Source organism: Heptranchias perlo, chromosome 36 (assembly GCF_035084215.1).
Source record: "Heptranchias perlo isolate sHepPer1 chromosome 36, sHepPer1.hap1, whole genome shotgun sequence".
Lineage (NCBI taxonomy): Eukaryota > Metazoa > Chordata > Chondrichthyes > Hexanchiformes > Hexanchidae > Heptranchias > Heptranchias perlo.
Window position 1 is genome coordinate 14,210,118 of NC_090360.1, and position 17,970 is coordinate 14,228,087.

Sequence of the window (17,970 nt, forward strand, 5' to 3'; positions counted from 1 at the left end):
CCAATATATTTCACTGAGAAAGGCTGAGAGCCCTACCACAAAATGCCCACCTCTTGACACCTGATACCTGACAGTACTATCAAAGGTATATCTTCAATCACTCACCTTCCTCTCATCACATGCCTAGGGGTTAGTATTGACAAATTGGGGAGGTGGGAGGGGGGAAGGAAGAGCATTGTCTCCAAGTCTGACACTAAAGGCTTTAATAATGTTGTGATTTCAGGACAAGGCAGCCCACTGTTGAAGACAGTCCCTGATGCATGGAAGTTTTGTGCCACTGTCACCTATGCGGTGACAGGGAGAATGGGGCTAGTCCTGTGCTGTGGCTCCAGGCCTTCCCGGATCACCTCCATGGAAAACCTCAGCCTAGGGATGCACTGTTCCTCTGATGCATGTCTTCTGGGGCCTGTATATGCAGTTACAGGAATATGGACGAACGTGGTGCCTCCTTAAGTGGGGTCTCCTTAAAACACACCAAAAACCATCCCACTGTGTTCTTTAACTTTTTACATACATCTGTAAGGTTACATAACTAATATGGCGTCTCTTACTCACAGTGTCCAAGCAGTAACTTACCTAAGCTCATAGCACTGTATTTATATGAGTCCAACAAGCACTGGACCCACATCTTGGGACAATTGAGTCCAGGTCACTCTTGGCATCATTTTGACCTCATAGGATTTAAATAGGACCCCTGCCTCCCAGAGGTGCCAAAAAGTACAGGTGCTAAATTTGGGAACAGGAAAAACATGGGCAAAGCTATTGGAGTGCTCAGTGGGCACTATGGGATAGCACCCAATTTTCTTTTATGTTGTGCCCAAAATATGGGTGTTAATTGGGTTCTAAACCTAGAATAATCCACCCTGTGGTTTTAAGATGGAATGGGACTCAATGGGCTGAAGGACCGGTTCTCATTCCATATTTTCTTATCTTATTTATCTATCTGTGTGTTAGGTCTAACAAGGAAATCCCATAGGCATAAAAATATATACACATGGGTGCATGTACACACAAAAACTTGAGAGAGGTTAGAGCTGAGAGCAAGCAGTAGGGTTTTTTTTTCTCTTTCTGTGCCTTCTCTGCTCTGGATGTTGGTTGACAAATAAAAAGATGCAATGAGTTCCCTTAAAGACCTTTCACAATAGATAGCTACAATCATCATGCTGAATCTTGCGTGCAACACACTTTGCTGTTGTGTCATTGAGAACTGGAAAGGTTCCTCTGTTGGGTCTGCTAGGCCTGGTCTGTCTGGGCTGGAGGGAAGACACTTCACTCTTCACTAGGAGCAGTAACTGCTCTCCGTTGGTTTAACCCACCAGTCAAAGTGGCTATGCGGCGTGCGCTGTTGGGCAGCAGCAATTCAAAGCAGCCACAGGTGAGAGTTGGATGCAAAGTGGAGACCAATGTCGAGGAACACCCAAGACTCTCTCAAGGGTGAGACTGGGCTAGGATCAATGATGCTACTCCTATACAAACACCCAACCACTCTCCAGAGATGGTAAAGAACCAAAATGTTCTGAATTTAGGAGGGAAACAGAACAAGATTGATCCAAACACACAAAAGGAAGACAAAAGAAAAAAAAAACAAATTCATATTGTAAGATAGAATAAGCCAGTGAAATGAGATCTGTATATGTATTTCAGTCAATCATTTAAGATTTTGAAGATTAAAATGTTAAGAGATGTCCTGATCTTTTTTTTTCAATGGGGAGGAGTTCCCTTTGCAGCCGTAAGTAGGGAACATGTAACATTTCTCTGTCTCAAAGCTCCTCCTACCCTTTTTTGATTTGATTTTTTTCGCCCTTATACATGTTTTGCTGGCCAAGATAGTTCATCGAGGCAATTTCATATCTGAATTCTCGGTTGTAAACTCGGTGACATTACAGGCGACAATTATATTTCGGTTTTTCTCTATTTTAATTATTAAATCGATTGGGATTTGAAGGTGCGGGGAGGAGAGGCAACACAGACAGACAAGTAACGAGAGCAGACAGCGAATTCTTCAACGCCATTTACTGCAGTCCAGCTTATCACCGGGACCGACTCTAATCCCTGCCGGAGGTGAGTACTGGGCACTGGATTTAAGCATGGGCAACTTGAGATTGTCAAACAACGAGGGAGGATAGTGGCATATCTGAAAACAACAAAAAAAATAGCACGATTCAACAAATAAAACGTAACACAATTTTTAAAAAAATCAGCCCTAATTACCTCCAGCGGTAATTACAAAAAATACATAACTGAGCAACACCACAAAGAGAAAACATGGGCGAAAAACTGACTGCTGTAGTATGTGCTAGATTCAGAAAGAAACTGCCATCTATCAACGGTATAGGTGAGAATTGGGTTTCAGAACCCTTTACCTGACTAAATAACAGGCTAGTGATTTAAGTTTGAGGTCACTGCTTAGGAAAGAAAATTATATATATGCGGCGTTATTTATACAATGAATGCAATGAGAGATGTCAATATTTCACGGTTGCACATTGGCAATACTATTTGTACACTCGATATGGGAGAAATGCCGCTGTAATACCAGTACCAATCGGTGATATATTTTATGCAATGAATGTACAAAGAGATGTGAGAGTATCACAATATCAGAGGGAGTCAGAAGGTCTGGGTTCAGGCAGTCCCAGCAAGGGGAGACCGGTGTTGGAACTGAATACTGGATTGATGTCCAACTGAGATACTTGTGTCAGTAAGGTGCAGGTGCCCCCTCCCCGATCGTAAAGGGTAGGTGGGGCTCTTTAGCCTTGATTGCAGCCTACTCCGAAAATAAAAACCGCGAGGAAGGCAATGGGAAGCCATCTCAGCTGCTCTTCCCTAGTAAATGGCTTTAAGAATCTCTTGTGTGAGACTTGAGTTAGGACCTGCCCTAGGGCAGAACCCAATGGACAGATGAACCTATCAAAATGCAGTGAATGTACTGAGATATACTGGTATCTATCAGCTTATACAATTTATAATGCATTATAGTGCATTAAGAAAGGTCACAGGGTCAGACCAATGTCCATTACTGTTACAGTTGTTATGGTGATTTTGTGGGAAATGTCAATGTATCACACCACTTATTAGCTGTACCATTTATATGCTAGTCGATCTCCTGTAGTGTTGCACAGGATGCCAAGACCAAGTCCAAGTCTTTAGATGAAAAAGAATTAGAGGGCAGGGGATAATTGGACTAATGTGCACAAACATAATTTGGTCCCCATTTTAAAGTCATACATTCCGTCATTTTTAAATTTCAACTATAAATTTCTATGTCCATATTAATAATAGAAACTGCCTATGTAATCTTGTCACATTGTAATTACACCCTCATGGAGACAGTGGTGGTGTTGCACTACCCTGCTGGTGGGAGGATGTAATTACAGCGTGACAGCGTGACATAGGCAGTTTCCATTATAATTGTGGACATAGGAATTTATACTGTAAAAAGTTGACAGAAAGTGTATGCAGACATAGATTTTTAATATGTTATAGAGATTGAATGTACTGAAGATATCAGTATGTTTACTGTGTTTGAAAGTTCTAGAGTAACAATAACTATTAAATATTTGTATTTTTGCTATGGATGCTCTCTTCTACAGGAAAGGTGACTCCAGTGATGTGGCCCAAAGCACACCTCTGTTAAATTTGCAAGATGTCAAATAACACCTTTTTATGATTTATGGAATTGTATTACAACAATAAACGGGGTGTAGAGGAAAAGTACATGGATCAGGTGTACTGTGACGGTGTCAGATTTTAAGTATACACCAGTATAAACATAAACTGATACTGTCAGTTGCATTGTTCAACCCATGAGGACTGATTCTGATGCCACTGATTTTACTTCTTTTATGGGCATCCACAATTATGCTGTTGATCTGAGATAGAAATTGACATTTCTAAAGAAAATCACGTGCTGCCGAACAGCTGTTGTTGTGACAACCCCCATAGCCGTCAATGAACCAACATTTGCCATTCAGTTGCTGTTGGGAATTTTAATGGTGATCCACAGTGAAATGTACCAGTCGATGAAAACTGCCCTTCCAAGCATGATATTATCAACAATTGGTAATCCAATTTAAAACCATGCATGACCCACTTGCACCTCATCATATGGATCTAGTGGTAAGTCCACCACTTGCTATTCTAATTACTTACTGGTTTGTGAGACTTTATCTCTTCTTCCTTTTTTCAGTTAAGAGAGCAATGTCACAGAGTGCAGGTTGTCCTGCATATGCAAATAGGGATTGCTGAGCCTATGCACTCTAAATATCACATTTTTTGTTTTCACATAAATGCAGAAAGTGATAGGCTGAGTCTGAAACATCTGAATAAGCTCAAACAGCACAGCACCCAGTGTTACTACCATTTGAAGCAAGCACCAGCTCAAAGACACATATGCCTAAGGATTCTGAGGTAGAAGAGGGAACATAGGGTGAGGCAAGGGGCATGGGGGATGGTCAATACTGTCGGCAACAGAGAGACAAACTGTTGCCATGGGGAGATCCAGTGTCGTTATTAACCATGATGCATTGGCTCTGGATTCAGGGCCAGCTTACAAAAGGATGATGGTGCATGAGCATACGTATCTTCACAATTCTCATTTGTCCCTGAGAAACATGCCGAAAGTTTTTAGGAGCTGCTGTCGAAGAGTTCACCAGCTGGATTTGCACAATCACCGAGAAATGATTATTTCCACTGGAGTCTGCTGTGAAGTATGAGGCAACAAAGATGTTAGCCGCAGCGGAGGCCCCAGTAACGAAGACCGTAGTCAGAGTGGGTGTATTCCTCATGAATGCTCGCACTGCTGCTATGAGGTTTAAACTCAAGGAAGCAATCATTGCCATTTCCAATATTTCAGGAAGAGTTCCAGACAACCACGAGGGAGGGATTCAGGCACCTTGTGGAATGTCTGCTTATACTGTTAGGTGGGTGCCTTAAAGACCTGTTCTCAAGCAATGGCCTGTACTTGGTATTGCAGGAACTGGTGGTTGGCTCACAAATTGACACTATGCCTCTGCATGTTGATAATGGATACCCTGAAATGTTTCCCAGCCCAAACAGCTACAATCACACACAGCATTGCTGCCAGAAATGCAGAACCTTCTGGATCAGGGGCAATATGGAAGTCCCAGGCCCCACTGATTCCAAGAGGGTCCCTTGGAGATTTAACAGTCAGAGAGCCTTCTGTCAAGGATGCACTCAGGAGCAGTTCACAAGGTAAGTCATGAAATACAAATTCAGTACATCAAGGAGACTGCCTCACAGTTCATCATGCAAACCATAATGACTCCATGCACTGTTATAACAATAAAAACATTGGACTGCCAAGTTAATATTGAGTCATTATTTTCATTGTGCTTGTCAGCAAGACAGGCAACAGCACTGGGAATGGCAAGGTTGAATATACAGACATAAGGGCAAAGGAAATGTAGTGAAGGAAATAGGAGGTTCATATTAAGAAATGGATTCTGCCAAAATGTTTGGAATCTGGATTGTTCTATGGAATCTTTTAATATTGTGTGCAATGTGTCTCATTGGGAATTTTGATGCAGTGTGCCCAATTTATACTTCAAAGGAACCTTTCCATATGGTCTGCAATATGTGGGTGGAGGTGACCAAAAGGGTAAATGTTGTCTCCCACATCCACAGGATGTTTGTCAGCCTCAGCAGGATTGCCATATCAAATTGTATGGGACACAGTATGCATTCCACAAAGAATGTCCTCTCACCCCGATGCAGCTTGACTGAGGTTGTATGCAAAGCACTCAGACAGCTTTTCAACTCTATACATTAATGCCCACGTTGCTGCAAGGCTAACTTTGCAGCTGGCACTGAAATATGCAACTATTGGCAAACTCAAATGTTTTATGGTTGTGCCCACAAAGAAAATCAGTAGCTAAATATAGATTTATGATGTATGTTCATTGACTTACATGAATAGCGATGCAGCTTGGCCACTTTTTAGTCAACGTCTGTGGCCTTCAAACTTACAATCTTTCAACACTTTGTATCTGCTTGGAAGACAAGATTGCCCAAACAAGAAGGAACTGCAGCACAGTGGAATAGGGGCCTTGCAATTTGCAGCTCTTGTGCATGAATGAAGAGCTTACTTTGTAATTCCTGCACTGGAGGATATATACGGCATGAGGCAGGTTGAGTTTGGAGGCTTTCCTGAAGCTCAGAGCTACAACCATCTCTCTCTCATTCATTAACACACAGATATACACTGCACTACAGCAGCATACCACAATATATTGGTATGTCAGCTCTATCTGAAGATTTTCCTGCTGTCACCATTCTTCCAAGATGATGATGATGAAACTGCTCGTGACACTGAGGAAGCCAGCAGCTCACACCACTCACTAAACCTAGCATAAACATCAGCAGAGGCACATCCACTCCAGGGGATTTAGCAAAATCAGTTAAGGAGGCTGCCTCAGGTGAAGCATTGAGCATGAGTGAGGAGGAGCAAATGGAGGTGGCAGTAGAGGACCAGGCACCTGTTGGCCAGAGGGTCAGGTAGAGGCATGCCTCAGCTGTCAGCCAGGGTGTGGCATCTCACAGGGCATGTATTTAAAGGAAGGGTGCTATCTGAGCACCAATGCTTCATGCAATCAGTTGAGATGCAAAAGGCATCTTGCAAGGCTTGTCAGTGACTGAGGAGGAATCTACTTTCCAGACACGAGCAATGGTGTATGACCATTATGGACCTACAGGCCATCATGAAGCAAGGGGGAATATAGCTAGTATGTCTGGTGTAATTGCACCTGCCTCTGATCCTTCCTCACATACTTTTCCAAATCTCTCAGTGTAAGACAAATGCCCAGAGGAATAACCATCTTCAGATTTTTGGTTGCTACAACTAAATTCGCAGCTCCCAGCAATACGGTGATGGCAAAACCAGTGAAATAGAAATGCAAATAATTCAAAAGTGAAGGGCTAAGGAAATTAAAAAGTAAACACTGCTGTAAAATGAGACAAAAGGAATCCAAAAAGTATTAAAACTGTTCATCTGCAACAGGAAACTGTACAGCACACCTTTAAGGAACCAAATCTTTACAGGCAAATGGTGTGTTCCCATTTTATCTAGGTTACAAACCTGCCAGTGTATTGCTGCAAAAACCCAGGAAATTGCAGTTAACAGTCATTATTATTATTTGAATAAACCTTAGGGGCTAAATGAGGCTCTTGCAAATTTTTTTTTTGCAAGAGCACACATTGCCCATTTAAAATCCCCACCAGAAAATTATGTTCTTTAGGAATCAGGCAAGAAACAGGCCTAAAGCCTGCTTGCAGGATTTCCTGATTCCCCTGTTTCCAATTTACACCAGCATAACCAACACAATGGTCAGAAGATCTATCCTTATATGTCTGTATTTACCACATCCTCTTGTGATTGCTTATATTATTTCCATTGTTTATAGATGAATGTGGGTCTATACTCATTGCAGTTTAGAAGAACGAGAGGGGATCTTATTGAAACATACAAGATTCTGAGGGGACTCAATAGGATAGATGCTGAGAGGATGTTACCCCTTATGGGGGAATCTAAAACTAGGGGAAATAGTCTCAGAATAAGGGGTCGCCCGTTTAAGACGGAAATGAGAAGGAATTTCTTCTCCCAGAGGGTCGTAAATCTTTGGAATTCTTTACCCCAAAAAGCTGAGTCATTGAATACATTCAAAGCTGAGTTAGACAAATTTTTGATCAGCAAGGGAGTCAAAGGATATGGGAAAAAGGCAGGAAAGTGGAGTTGAGGTAAAAATCAGATCAGCCATGATCTCATTGAATGGCAGAGCAGGCTCGAGGGGCCGAATGGCCTACTCCTGCTCCTATCTCTTATGGTCTTATGGTCACTGTTATGGGCTGGGAGATAGACACCCTCTTCGACTCGCAGTGTGGAGCTTCATGCACCAGGGTTATATATTGGCAATTCGAGTGCAGTGGTCAGCCCATTAATTCTAATGGACAGAAAATCTTGGGGACACCCACACCAAAATTCGTATCATGCAAAGTTGAACACCGGGAGCATGAATTCATAAAACCGGCCCCCTTATTGATTTCGACCATTGATCTCATTCTGAAATCCATGAGTCAGGTCTTCAAGTGGAACTCTTCCATGGCCTCTGGCTATTTAAAGCAGTTTTTTGTATTAATTATAATAAATACATCCTTAACTAGGAAAACAGCAGTCCTTAACTCAGATCTCCATTCCCTGTTCCTATTTTGTATTTAGAATTTAAACAAGATTCACATTGCATTCATACTTTGACTAGCGTGTCCTGTGTCCTGCTCAGACTGAAAAGTAATGTTGAGCCTTCAATAACACAAAAGCAACATGATAAATAAACAGAATCATGGAAATTACAACACAAAGGAGGCTGTTGGGACCAATGCACCTATTCCTGTGCTAGTTCTTCAAATGGAGCTGTTTATTCTAATCCCATTTCCCTGCCCTTTCCCCATATACCATTATATTCTTCAGCTTCAAATACTTATTCAATTCCCATTTAAGTGATTTTACAGTCTGTCTCAATAGTCACTTATGGTAAATTATTCCATGTTCTAATAATTCTGTATGGAAAAATCCTAACTTTCCCCCTCTGTCTTCTGGTACAATCCTGAGTTCTATGCCCCCTTGTTACTGATTCACCAATAGTAGAAACAATCTTTCACTATTTACTCTTTCAAAACATTTGATATCTTTGATCCCCCTTATCTCTGTTCAAATGTTTCTTTATAACTATAACAAAAACAACAATGTGCATTTATATAGCACCTTTAACAATCCCCTCATTCCTAATATCATTCTGGTGAATCTTCACTATATCCTTCGTATAATAGGATATCCTATAACTGAACGCAATACTCCCAACTGTAGCCTAACCGATATCTTACAAATTCAACATCATTGCTTTGTTTTTATATTCAATACTATTGTTTACAAAACCTGGAATCCCATTGTCTTTTCTGTGGCCTTTTCTACTTGGAATCCCACTTTAAAGAAGAGTTATTTAGTTCAGGGTTGGAACATATGAAATAGATGTGAGTAATGGTCTAGATACCCTGTGTACAGTCTGTTATCTACCTGGTACATCACTGTCCTTCAATTCCATTTCTATTATCTAACCATTGTGTTTTTGTGGCATCGTTGGTCTGCCCAGAAACCGCTTTAGCCATGTGGTTCGATTACCAATCTATCATTCACTGTTTTAATATACACACTTGTGGAAGCATTTCATACAATTTTTTCATTCCGTGTGTGGGTTGTATCAGTCTGTCTCAAGAAGCAAATTCAAACTGTGTCAAATGTTTCGACGTGTAATATTCTGTTTATATCATGCGTACTATTTTATTTTTGGTTGTCTTTAATCATTTCCACTTTGTGTTGCAGGCGTGAGAAGGGAGCAAGAAATTTCCACTGAGGGTAGAGTAGGTCGGGTGATGTCACAATGGTTATGCAAATGAAGGTCTATGCGATTAAAACAAGTAATAAAAAAATCCCTCTACACTAATGGTATGAGTAAGTATAGACAGTAGTAAATACTGAGATGATCACTCATGATTTTCAAATGTTTCTCTTGGTTGTAGCTTGTTAATATGGCTTGTGAACGTGTACCAGACCAGACAAACAGTAGTAAGCATTACACAGCAGCTCACTGGAGAGGAAAACAGTATTCAATAAAGGAAGACCAGTAGAAAACGCAGACTTATTTTATCCAGAGGTTACAATCGTGGGCATGTGGGCATTTCCTCTCCCAGGCACAGTAACATATCTCTCTTGGATTCTGACTCAAAACAAGTTCACTCAGCTCTAGATAGGGATATAACTCTGAGGCTCTGCAATGATAACTCCTGTACACTGACCTATAGACTAGCTCAATGGACCTCTGTAGTGCACCCCTCAACCAAGCATTTCAGGGACCAAGTTCTTCTACAGGGCTGATTTAGATGTCGGATTCCCAGGTTAACATCGCTGGAAGTAGGCAGGAGGAGAAAGATACAATCCCGTGGAATAATAACCCAGCAAGAAAAGTGGAAAAACAAATATCATCAATTTTGTTATTGGATTTACACAAGTGACTTTTAAGGGTAGATTTTCCACGTCTTTGTCCGTGATGAGGTACTTCACACGCTATGAACATGCATCAGAAAATCCTGAGCCCATTGTCCATTCCATTTGTGGAAATGAAGGATTGAAAATGGGGCCTGTAATGTTCCAATGCACGTTCACAGCACGTGAGAAGCCTATGTGTGACGTCTTAGAAAATATACATTTTAGTCCACAAACGTTGTTCCCAGCCTTGACTTTGTGTATTTTGCCAGTCTTCTATGTAATGCTGTGGATTTCAGTGCCATTTTCTTCAAAAAGCTGCCGTTGGATTTTTATATAGCCAAATAATGTGCAAAGTGTTAATCTTTTCAGGTCTCTGGATGCTTCATCATGAATAGAACTACAGCTACATGTTGGACGATGATCCTGTTGGTAGCCATCTTCTGCGAAAATGCCACTTGCAAGGGAGGGAGAGGAGGAGCTCGAGGCTCAGCTCGGGGGTCAGCCCGGGGGCGTTTCCGTGCTTCCCGGGTACGGGCGAGGTATCCCAGCCGCTACAGGTCCTACGGGTCCAATGCACGAGTGGCAGCAGCAGGGGCAGCGGCCGGAGCTGTGGCTGGAGTTGCAGCTGGTGTTGCGGCTGGAAGATTGCGAGGATCAAGGCTGCGCTGGGACGAGGACGTGCAAGGGTACGTAAATGAGAACTGCTCCCCAGACAAGAACTGCACATCTGAGGGAGGAGTCTACAGTTACAGGGCCTGGACATCCTCAGCCATATCATTTTGGCCTTCCTTCAGCTTGTTATCCATGTGCTCTGTGCTTACCTTCAGATATTTCCACTTTTAATCTCTTGAAAGCAGTATTCAACTGCATCTCAGTGTTTTATCACAGCCACAATCGTCATCCTCTTTAGGAAGTTCATTAGTTTGGTATCACTCTAAATGTTAATAGACACAGTACTCGTTTATAGCACCGAATAGATTTAGGCAATATAGAAGCCTGTATGCATTCGAATACAGTTCCCCAAGAGAATCAAGTCACAGTATCTACATTTGTAGGGATATATTTGCTGCAAGTACAATCATTGGTTTGAATATTAAAGCTATAATCTATTCCAGAAACTGATACAAATATACTGAATTGTTACTAAGTCATCTTTAAAAGTATTTGCAGTTATCACCAACCTCCAACAGCCAGGGACATTTTTGAGGTTCTGAAACAGCCAACTACCCCGCCAGTCGTTTTCTATCATTAAAATCTTTAGAGTTGAACTTCCTATCTGTTAACCGCAACAAAAATGTAGTTGTAAGCACAAAGCGGCATTGCACCACTTTATAAACACGGCTACTTTTTCACTAAAAACGGCAAAGACAAATTTCACCCTCAAGGTTTGATGTTACAGATAGTTCAGCAAAGTTTTAAAATTTGACATGACTCCGTTGTCACACAGTAACCTGTGTGAAGCGACTTCTTACAGGTTTACTCACTCCACTATGGAAAATTTGAATTGCTCCAATTTCTTTTAAATTGAGAAAGGGAAATTGAGATAATGCTGCATTATGAAAATTGCACTAATGATGGATGTGTAGTATAACTGCCCTGGTAGTACCTGGAACATTTGATGCCAATTGGAGCCGTCGATATCTGATACATTATTAGAAGCTGGCATGCATCTACTAGTCATGAGATACATAGAAAAGATGTTTCCACTTGTGGGAGAGTCCAAAACTAGGGGCCATAAATATAAGATAGTCACTAATAAATCCAGCAAGGAATTCAGGGGAAACTTCTTTACTCAGGGAATGGTCAGAATGTGGAACTTGCTACCACAACAACGACAATTTGCATTTATATAGCGCCTTTAATGTAGTAAAACATCCCAAAGTGTTTCACAGGAACTTTATCAAACAAAATTTGACACTGAGCCACATAAGGAGATATTAGGACAGGTGACTAAAAGCTTGGTCAAAGAGGTAGGTTTTAAGGTGCATCTTAAAGGAAGAGAGGTAGAGAGGCGGAGAGGTTCAGGGAGGGGATTCCAGAGCTAAGGGCCTAGGCAGCTGAAGGTACGGCCGCCAATGGTGGAATCATTATCATGGAGTGGTTGAGGGGAATAGCACAGATGCACTTAAGGGGAAGCTAGTTAAGTACATGAGGGAGAAAGGAATAGGATATGTTGATAGGGTGAGATGAAGTAAAAAGGGTGGTTGGTGGCTTGTGTGGAGCATAAACACTGGCACTGTTGGGCCGAATGGCCTGCTTCTGTGCCGTAAATTCTATGTAATAAGCGCGTGAATGTTACCCTTAAATTTTTTAAACAGACTCTGTTTTAGATGGGCAGACCTCAGGTTCCAACGGTTCCTGATTTTAACTTGCTCAACTGAACAGGCTGCAAGAAAACCTACCCAAAGCCAATGGGGGGACCTTTTTTTTTCACATATGCATGTCAGGTCCCAATGACGTCATTGGGACCCGACTGGAATTTTAACTGGGCGGCTTCAGTGGCAAGCCACAGTGAGTTTTCCGCCAGGTGGAGACAATGGGGAAGAGGCCCAAAAATGTACTTTTAAAAAAAAAAACTTTCCTTGTGGGACCAGAAGGAGCAATAGTACTGTAGTGCTTGCAGGTCTTTAGAAATTTTGATTGCATTCCAGGGATAGATCAATTTTGGCAGAAGTTGGTACATGTTTGCACAAATGAGAAAGTAATTTGGAAAACGCGGATGGATGTTAATACAAAGTTTACCTAAATTATTTGACTTATAAAGTCACAAAAATTAATTGGGTTGCCCACAGTTTCAAATTCTAAGCTGGGTGCATCAGAAACTCAAGATAAGCATAACTGCCCAAGTTATATTCAATTTGTTCTTTGGCCAGATTTTATTTTTCCTCCCTTAATTTGGTTTCTTCCTATTTTTTGTGCAACCCCTCTCCCATATAATGTTTGGTTCATCTCATTTTCTCCCCACTGTTTCTCTTTATCTCCAGTTTATGTGTGTGTGTGTACGTGGACAATCTGGCTTGCCAGCTGTTTAGCCAAAACAGTACTGGACTCAGACAATATCATAGAATCGTACAGCACAGAATGAGGCCATTCGGCCCATCGTGCCTGTGCTGGCTCTTTGAAAGAGCTATCTAATTAGTCCTGCTCCCCTGCCTGTTCCCCATAGCCCTGCAAATTTTTCCTTTTCAAGTATTTATCTAATTCCCTTTTGAAAGTTACTATTGAATTTGATTCCACCACTCTTTCAGGCAGTGCATTCCAGATCATAACAACTCACTGTGTAAAGAAATTTCTCATCTCCCCTCTGGTTCTTTTGCCAATTACCTTAAATCTGTGTCCTCTGGTTACCGACCCTCCTGCCAGTGGAAACAGTTTCTTCCTATTTACTCTACCAAAACCCCTCATAATTTGAACATCTCGACTGCCTTGTATCACAAAAGGAAAACTATTAAACTTTTACATCACTTCAAATCAGGGCTGTAGGTAAAAAGTTAAAATTGTACACAATTCTTCAAAATGCTGCCCCTCCCACTTTGTGTGTATATTCCCAAGGTGACCAGGCACTTACCCTCCTCTGGAAAATCTTGAATTTAACATGGTGCATTCTAATTAATTTTAGAACAATATTTTACCTCAGTTTTTAACCTAAGGAAACATTTGGAGACAATATAGGTGGTATTGGCCACTACAATATCTTTACTTAAGACAATCATAATTATAAAAACAGAAGGCACTTTTGTCAATAGGCTGAGTTCATTGCAAATTTGCTTCAACAATTAAAAAGTGCCTAGAGAGATGTCCGGACAGCAAAAGAGAGCGAGGGGGTGGGGTACTAATATTCTGTTATCTTACTAGTAACTAGGATTCTACTTCTATTGATTGTTGGTGCCCTTAAAGCTTAAATTGCTGACTTGCCATCAAGAGGTTTTTAAAAAGGTGACTGAAGTTACTGTTTTACTGCAATTATGTTAATATTGGTGAAGGAACTTTTAAAACTGGAAAACTGGTAAATATCAGCTTATTTGACTTTATTCTTTTAAAAAAAAATCTCATAGCACCAAAGAAGAACATAGGAACAGATATATTCAGCCGCTTGAGCCTATTCCGCCATTCAATTAGATCATGGCTGATCTGTATCTCAACTACATTTACCTGCCTTTGCTCCATATCCCTTGATACCCTTACCCAACAAAAATCTAACGATCTTAATCTTGAAAATTTCAAAAAAAGTATGTGCTGCATTTTAATTCCTGACTTATCTTCCCCATTAAATTTTAAAACTTCTTTCCCTCCATTGAAGATGCAAGATATTTTTTAAAATTAAAAACCCTTATGGATCAAATTGGGGACTTAAACCCTGCATATGATGGAGTGTCTCTGGCCTTTATAATACGAGACTGTCAACCCGTCTTGTTGATAAGATTTGTAAACTGTTTGTAGTTTACTTAATATTTTAAAAGTGAAAGTGATGTTTGAAACATTTTATATACAGTAAATACTTAGTAACAATAATACTTTAGAAACTATTTTATGAAGTAATGTCGCAGGAAGAACATGTTTCCATTTTATATACAGCACTAAGTAACAGTGTTTAACACATCTACTGACAAAGCTACTTTGTGGCTAAAGTATCTTTACATAGAGAATGCATTGTGTTTGATATATTTATATAGAGAATGCATTGTGTTTGATGTATTTATATAGCACATACTTGATAAATTGTGACAAAAAATTGCATAACTTTTCAGACAAACTGAAAACATGTAGCTTACATGCAGCAATACTTTGTATTGTGTTAATAGGTTGTAATGTGTTTGGTGACTTGTTTCATTTCATTGTTTGGAATACATTTGTATGAAAAATATTTCCTTACAATAAAGTACTTTATGCACAATGTTTATCATTAATAAAATCCATTTCAGTGAGGCTGTGGAGAGGGCTGAATAGTGTCCTCATGTGAATGGGGCATTTCTTATGTATGTCTTGAGTACATGCGGCTATTCCTGAAACAACCAAAATCTTACCTCTATGAATGACGTGCACCATGACATGATGTTAGCTGTGGCTCTGTGAACAAAGCTTGGGCATACTGACCGTATGAACAGACAATTCACTGCTGTCCCTAGTACAAAGGATGCAGCAATACAGGCATTGGTATGGTTGCCGTGGATCTGATCACCTCTATAAGGCACTTTGGCTGAGTGGGTAAACAATCAAGCCATAGATTCCTCTATACAACTGTGTACTTGACCTGAAGGAAACCCACTTTCTATGAGGTGATTTTTATTTTTAAATTGAGAAATCTAGGTGAATTCAGAAGGTCCCTAAGTGCAGGACACCACCAAAATTGAAAATAAGAGCAGAGATGATGAGGTAAATTAAGAAGCAGTGATTTATTGATGCTAACAATGGGTTTTATAAACCTAGAGATTATAAGAAGGGAAGACTGAGGAAGTCTTCTCTGATCCTATAATCTGCAGCTTCCTCCACATTTTTGAGGTCCCGACGAAAAATTAGATGTGACAATTTGATGAGTCTGGGTTTCAACAATGAGGAAGAAGGAACAGCATGTAGCAAGGTGTACAGGGAGTTCAGAATAAAGGAACACTCAGAGGAGCAAAGATCACATTAGTATTGATAAAATGCAGAAATAAACAGGTTGCAAAATGAAACGATTCTCTTTCACAGATTATCACACCCAAGATCTGACAAAGTTTGTCACAAGTGTTTCTGGTGATGGCTATATAACAGAAAACCCGGCTGTCCTTTACAGTCCAAGTGCCCATTTTATCGGCTTGATAAGTCTTAATTACTGCCAAACAACCTCTCTGCCACTGAAAATTAACTTTTATAAATGTGGAGTCTAATTCCTTCAACTTTAAATTGTTGTTGGAAATTTTTTTTAAATTTTACTTCTTTTTACTTTTTCTTTCTGCCTCTTTTATCTCTCTCAATCCAATATTTCTTTCCTTCGCTTTATTTCACTTTCTGCACATGATTTGACATTGATTTCACTATTCTAACTTCCACTTCCTGGTTCAGACACTGCGCTGTTCATTAATGATTCTTCAATCTGATTGTGTAAGGAGATACACAGTTGCTTGCCCTGTTCACACAGGTCCCAGATGCCCTGTAGAGGGCGCTGCACTGTTTGAATCTCTAAATTCCAGTGGAAGTTTCCTTGTGGAAAGTGTATGGGGAAGGGCAAGTCTAACGAACAGCCGTTCGTTCACCACTTACAGTAAATTCTGGCCCATTAATTTAAAGAAAGTAAATATCGCTGCTACACCTAGGCTAGATGAACACATCTGAATGCATGTAACACAATGCAATATTCAACCGTACAAGCAGACTTTAGTAGAACAGATTGAGCAGTTGCTGGATACAACAGTTAACCAGGATGATCTAATACCACTGAAGTCTATACAACGAAGGAGTAAAAACATAACAAATTTCACTGAATGCAGAGTGAATCTGGGTCTGTCATATAGAGGACACACATAAATAACTGGCCAAGTAGGATAGGTGAGTAGAAACTCAACCTTTAATCTTTTCAAAGGTCAAGTAACTGATTGTCCAACATAGCAAGCCACAATTATTCTTGGGTGAAATGCAATAAACAAAATCAACTTTAATTAGAGGGAATATTCTCATCAGAAGCTTTTTTCTTAAAAAAAATGTTACACAGGATGGAATGAACTAACTTTAAAAAATATATATTTTTGTTTCAAAACAGCGATAAATCCTAAAGGCAACAAGACAACTGGATGAAAGGAGTTACTGAGCCAAAAGAGCAGAATTAACATGCATAATTTAAATAACACCATTACAATGTACTTGAGATAATGATAATGTTAATATCTACTGCATGATAGTCCCTTTACACTCGTGCAGTTCAGCAATTCCTCAAAATCAGATCTCCTAGTTATACCATCAGCACCTGCTGTTTAATATTCAAACAATAAAAAAAATGCTAAATTTAATCAGATTCGTCTTAATTTTGATTTCTTTAAAAAAAAAGGTGGATGTGAAACCTCCTCATTTAACTTAGTTTTATAGGAACACTAAGTTAGATCTGCTCGCTGACTTGCAACAAAGTACCAGAAGTATTTTAAGCCATAACTAAGCACAATTTGTCCCTGATCTGAAATGGAAGCTGTGTAATGCTGTGATGGATTCCATTATTCAGCATTTTTTTTTGCAACTATTATCTTGGGGCTGTTTCCAAACATTTGGTATCTGTACAAGGATCTGCCACTTGATTTTAACTTTATTCTTGAACCTTGCAGATTGTACATCCCTTGCATTTTAAATGTGGCAGCAGTCATACCTGCCATGTTCATCAGCTAGGCAGCTTTCATTTCTTAAATTAGCACTTCATGTTACTTGAAAATCGTGACTGCATTAAAGGGATTCAAATATTGCTCGCATATACCGTCATGTGGACCCTTTCTGCAATGCAAAACAGGCAATCCCAAATCTTTGGTCAGGTTTCCTGCTCTTCAGCTTTTAAGACTAGTAGCGTAAACTTCAGTCCAGCATAACCTTCCCAAGTTCTCCTTTCCTGAAGGTTCTGATGAAGTCATATGCAGCTGCACTGTAGTTTGGTATGAGAATGTTCACATCACCTGGAAAATATTTTTACCCAGTCTTGTATAATTTCAATTGAGTATAATCAGAAGCTAATCACATCATGCACTATTGATGAAGGGATACCAATACATTCTGGTATTTATTTCAATAATACCAATATCTGATTTATTACTTAACTTAAGATAAATTATGCATGCTCTTAATTAGACCCGTAACGCACACAAATCTAAAGAGGCATCACATTAGATAACGGATAACACACTGAGGAACACTGACCCTGTGATGTCCGAAGTGAGTTAAGTGTGGCTTCCTCTTGATTGGAA

The 17,970-nt window shown here is 40.1% G+C and overlaps 1 protein-coding gene and 1 long non-coding RNA gene across 4 annotated transcripts in view; one reads left to right on the forward strand and one right to left on the reverse strand.

The window, feature by feature from the left end:
- Positions 1-1,851: 1,851 nt before the first annotated feature.
- Positions 1,852-14,948, forward strand: LOC137304117 (uncharacterized). Of its 2 annotated transcripts, none has more exons than XR_010958514.1 (3): positions 1,852-2,061; positions 9,392-9,520; positions 10,424-14,948. It is a non-coding gene; the product is annotated as an uncharacterized lncRNA (long non-coding RNA). The 2 variants fall into 2 exon arrangements; XR_010958515.1 differs by lacking the exon at positions 1,852-2,061 and adding an exon at positions 3,603-4,119.
- Positions 1,909-17,970, reverse strand: part of mtg1 (mitochondrial ribosome-associated GTPase 1) — a 35,638-nt gene continuing 19,576 nt past the window's right edge. Inside the window, exon 11 of one of the 2 annotated variants that reach the window (XM_067972596.1) lies at positions 1,909-2,134. In XM_067972596.1, the coding sequence (XP_067828697.1) occupies positions 2,106-2,134 (29 nt within the window). In that variant the 3' untranslated portion in view covers positions 1,909-2,105. Of the gene's footprint in view, positions 2,135-15,428; positions 17,683-17,970 lie in introns of those variants that run through there. The other variant, XM_067972595.1, reaches the window with a different exon arrangement.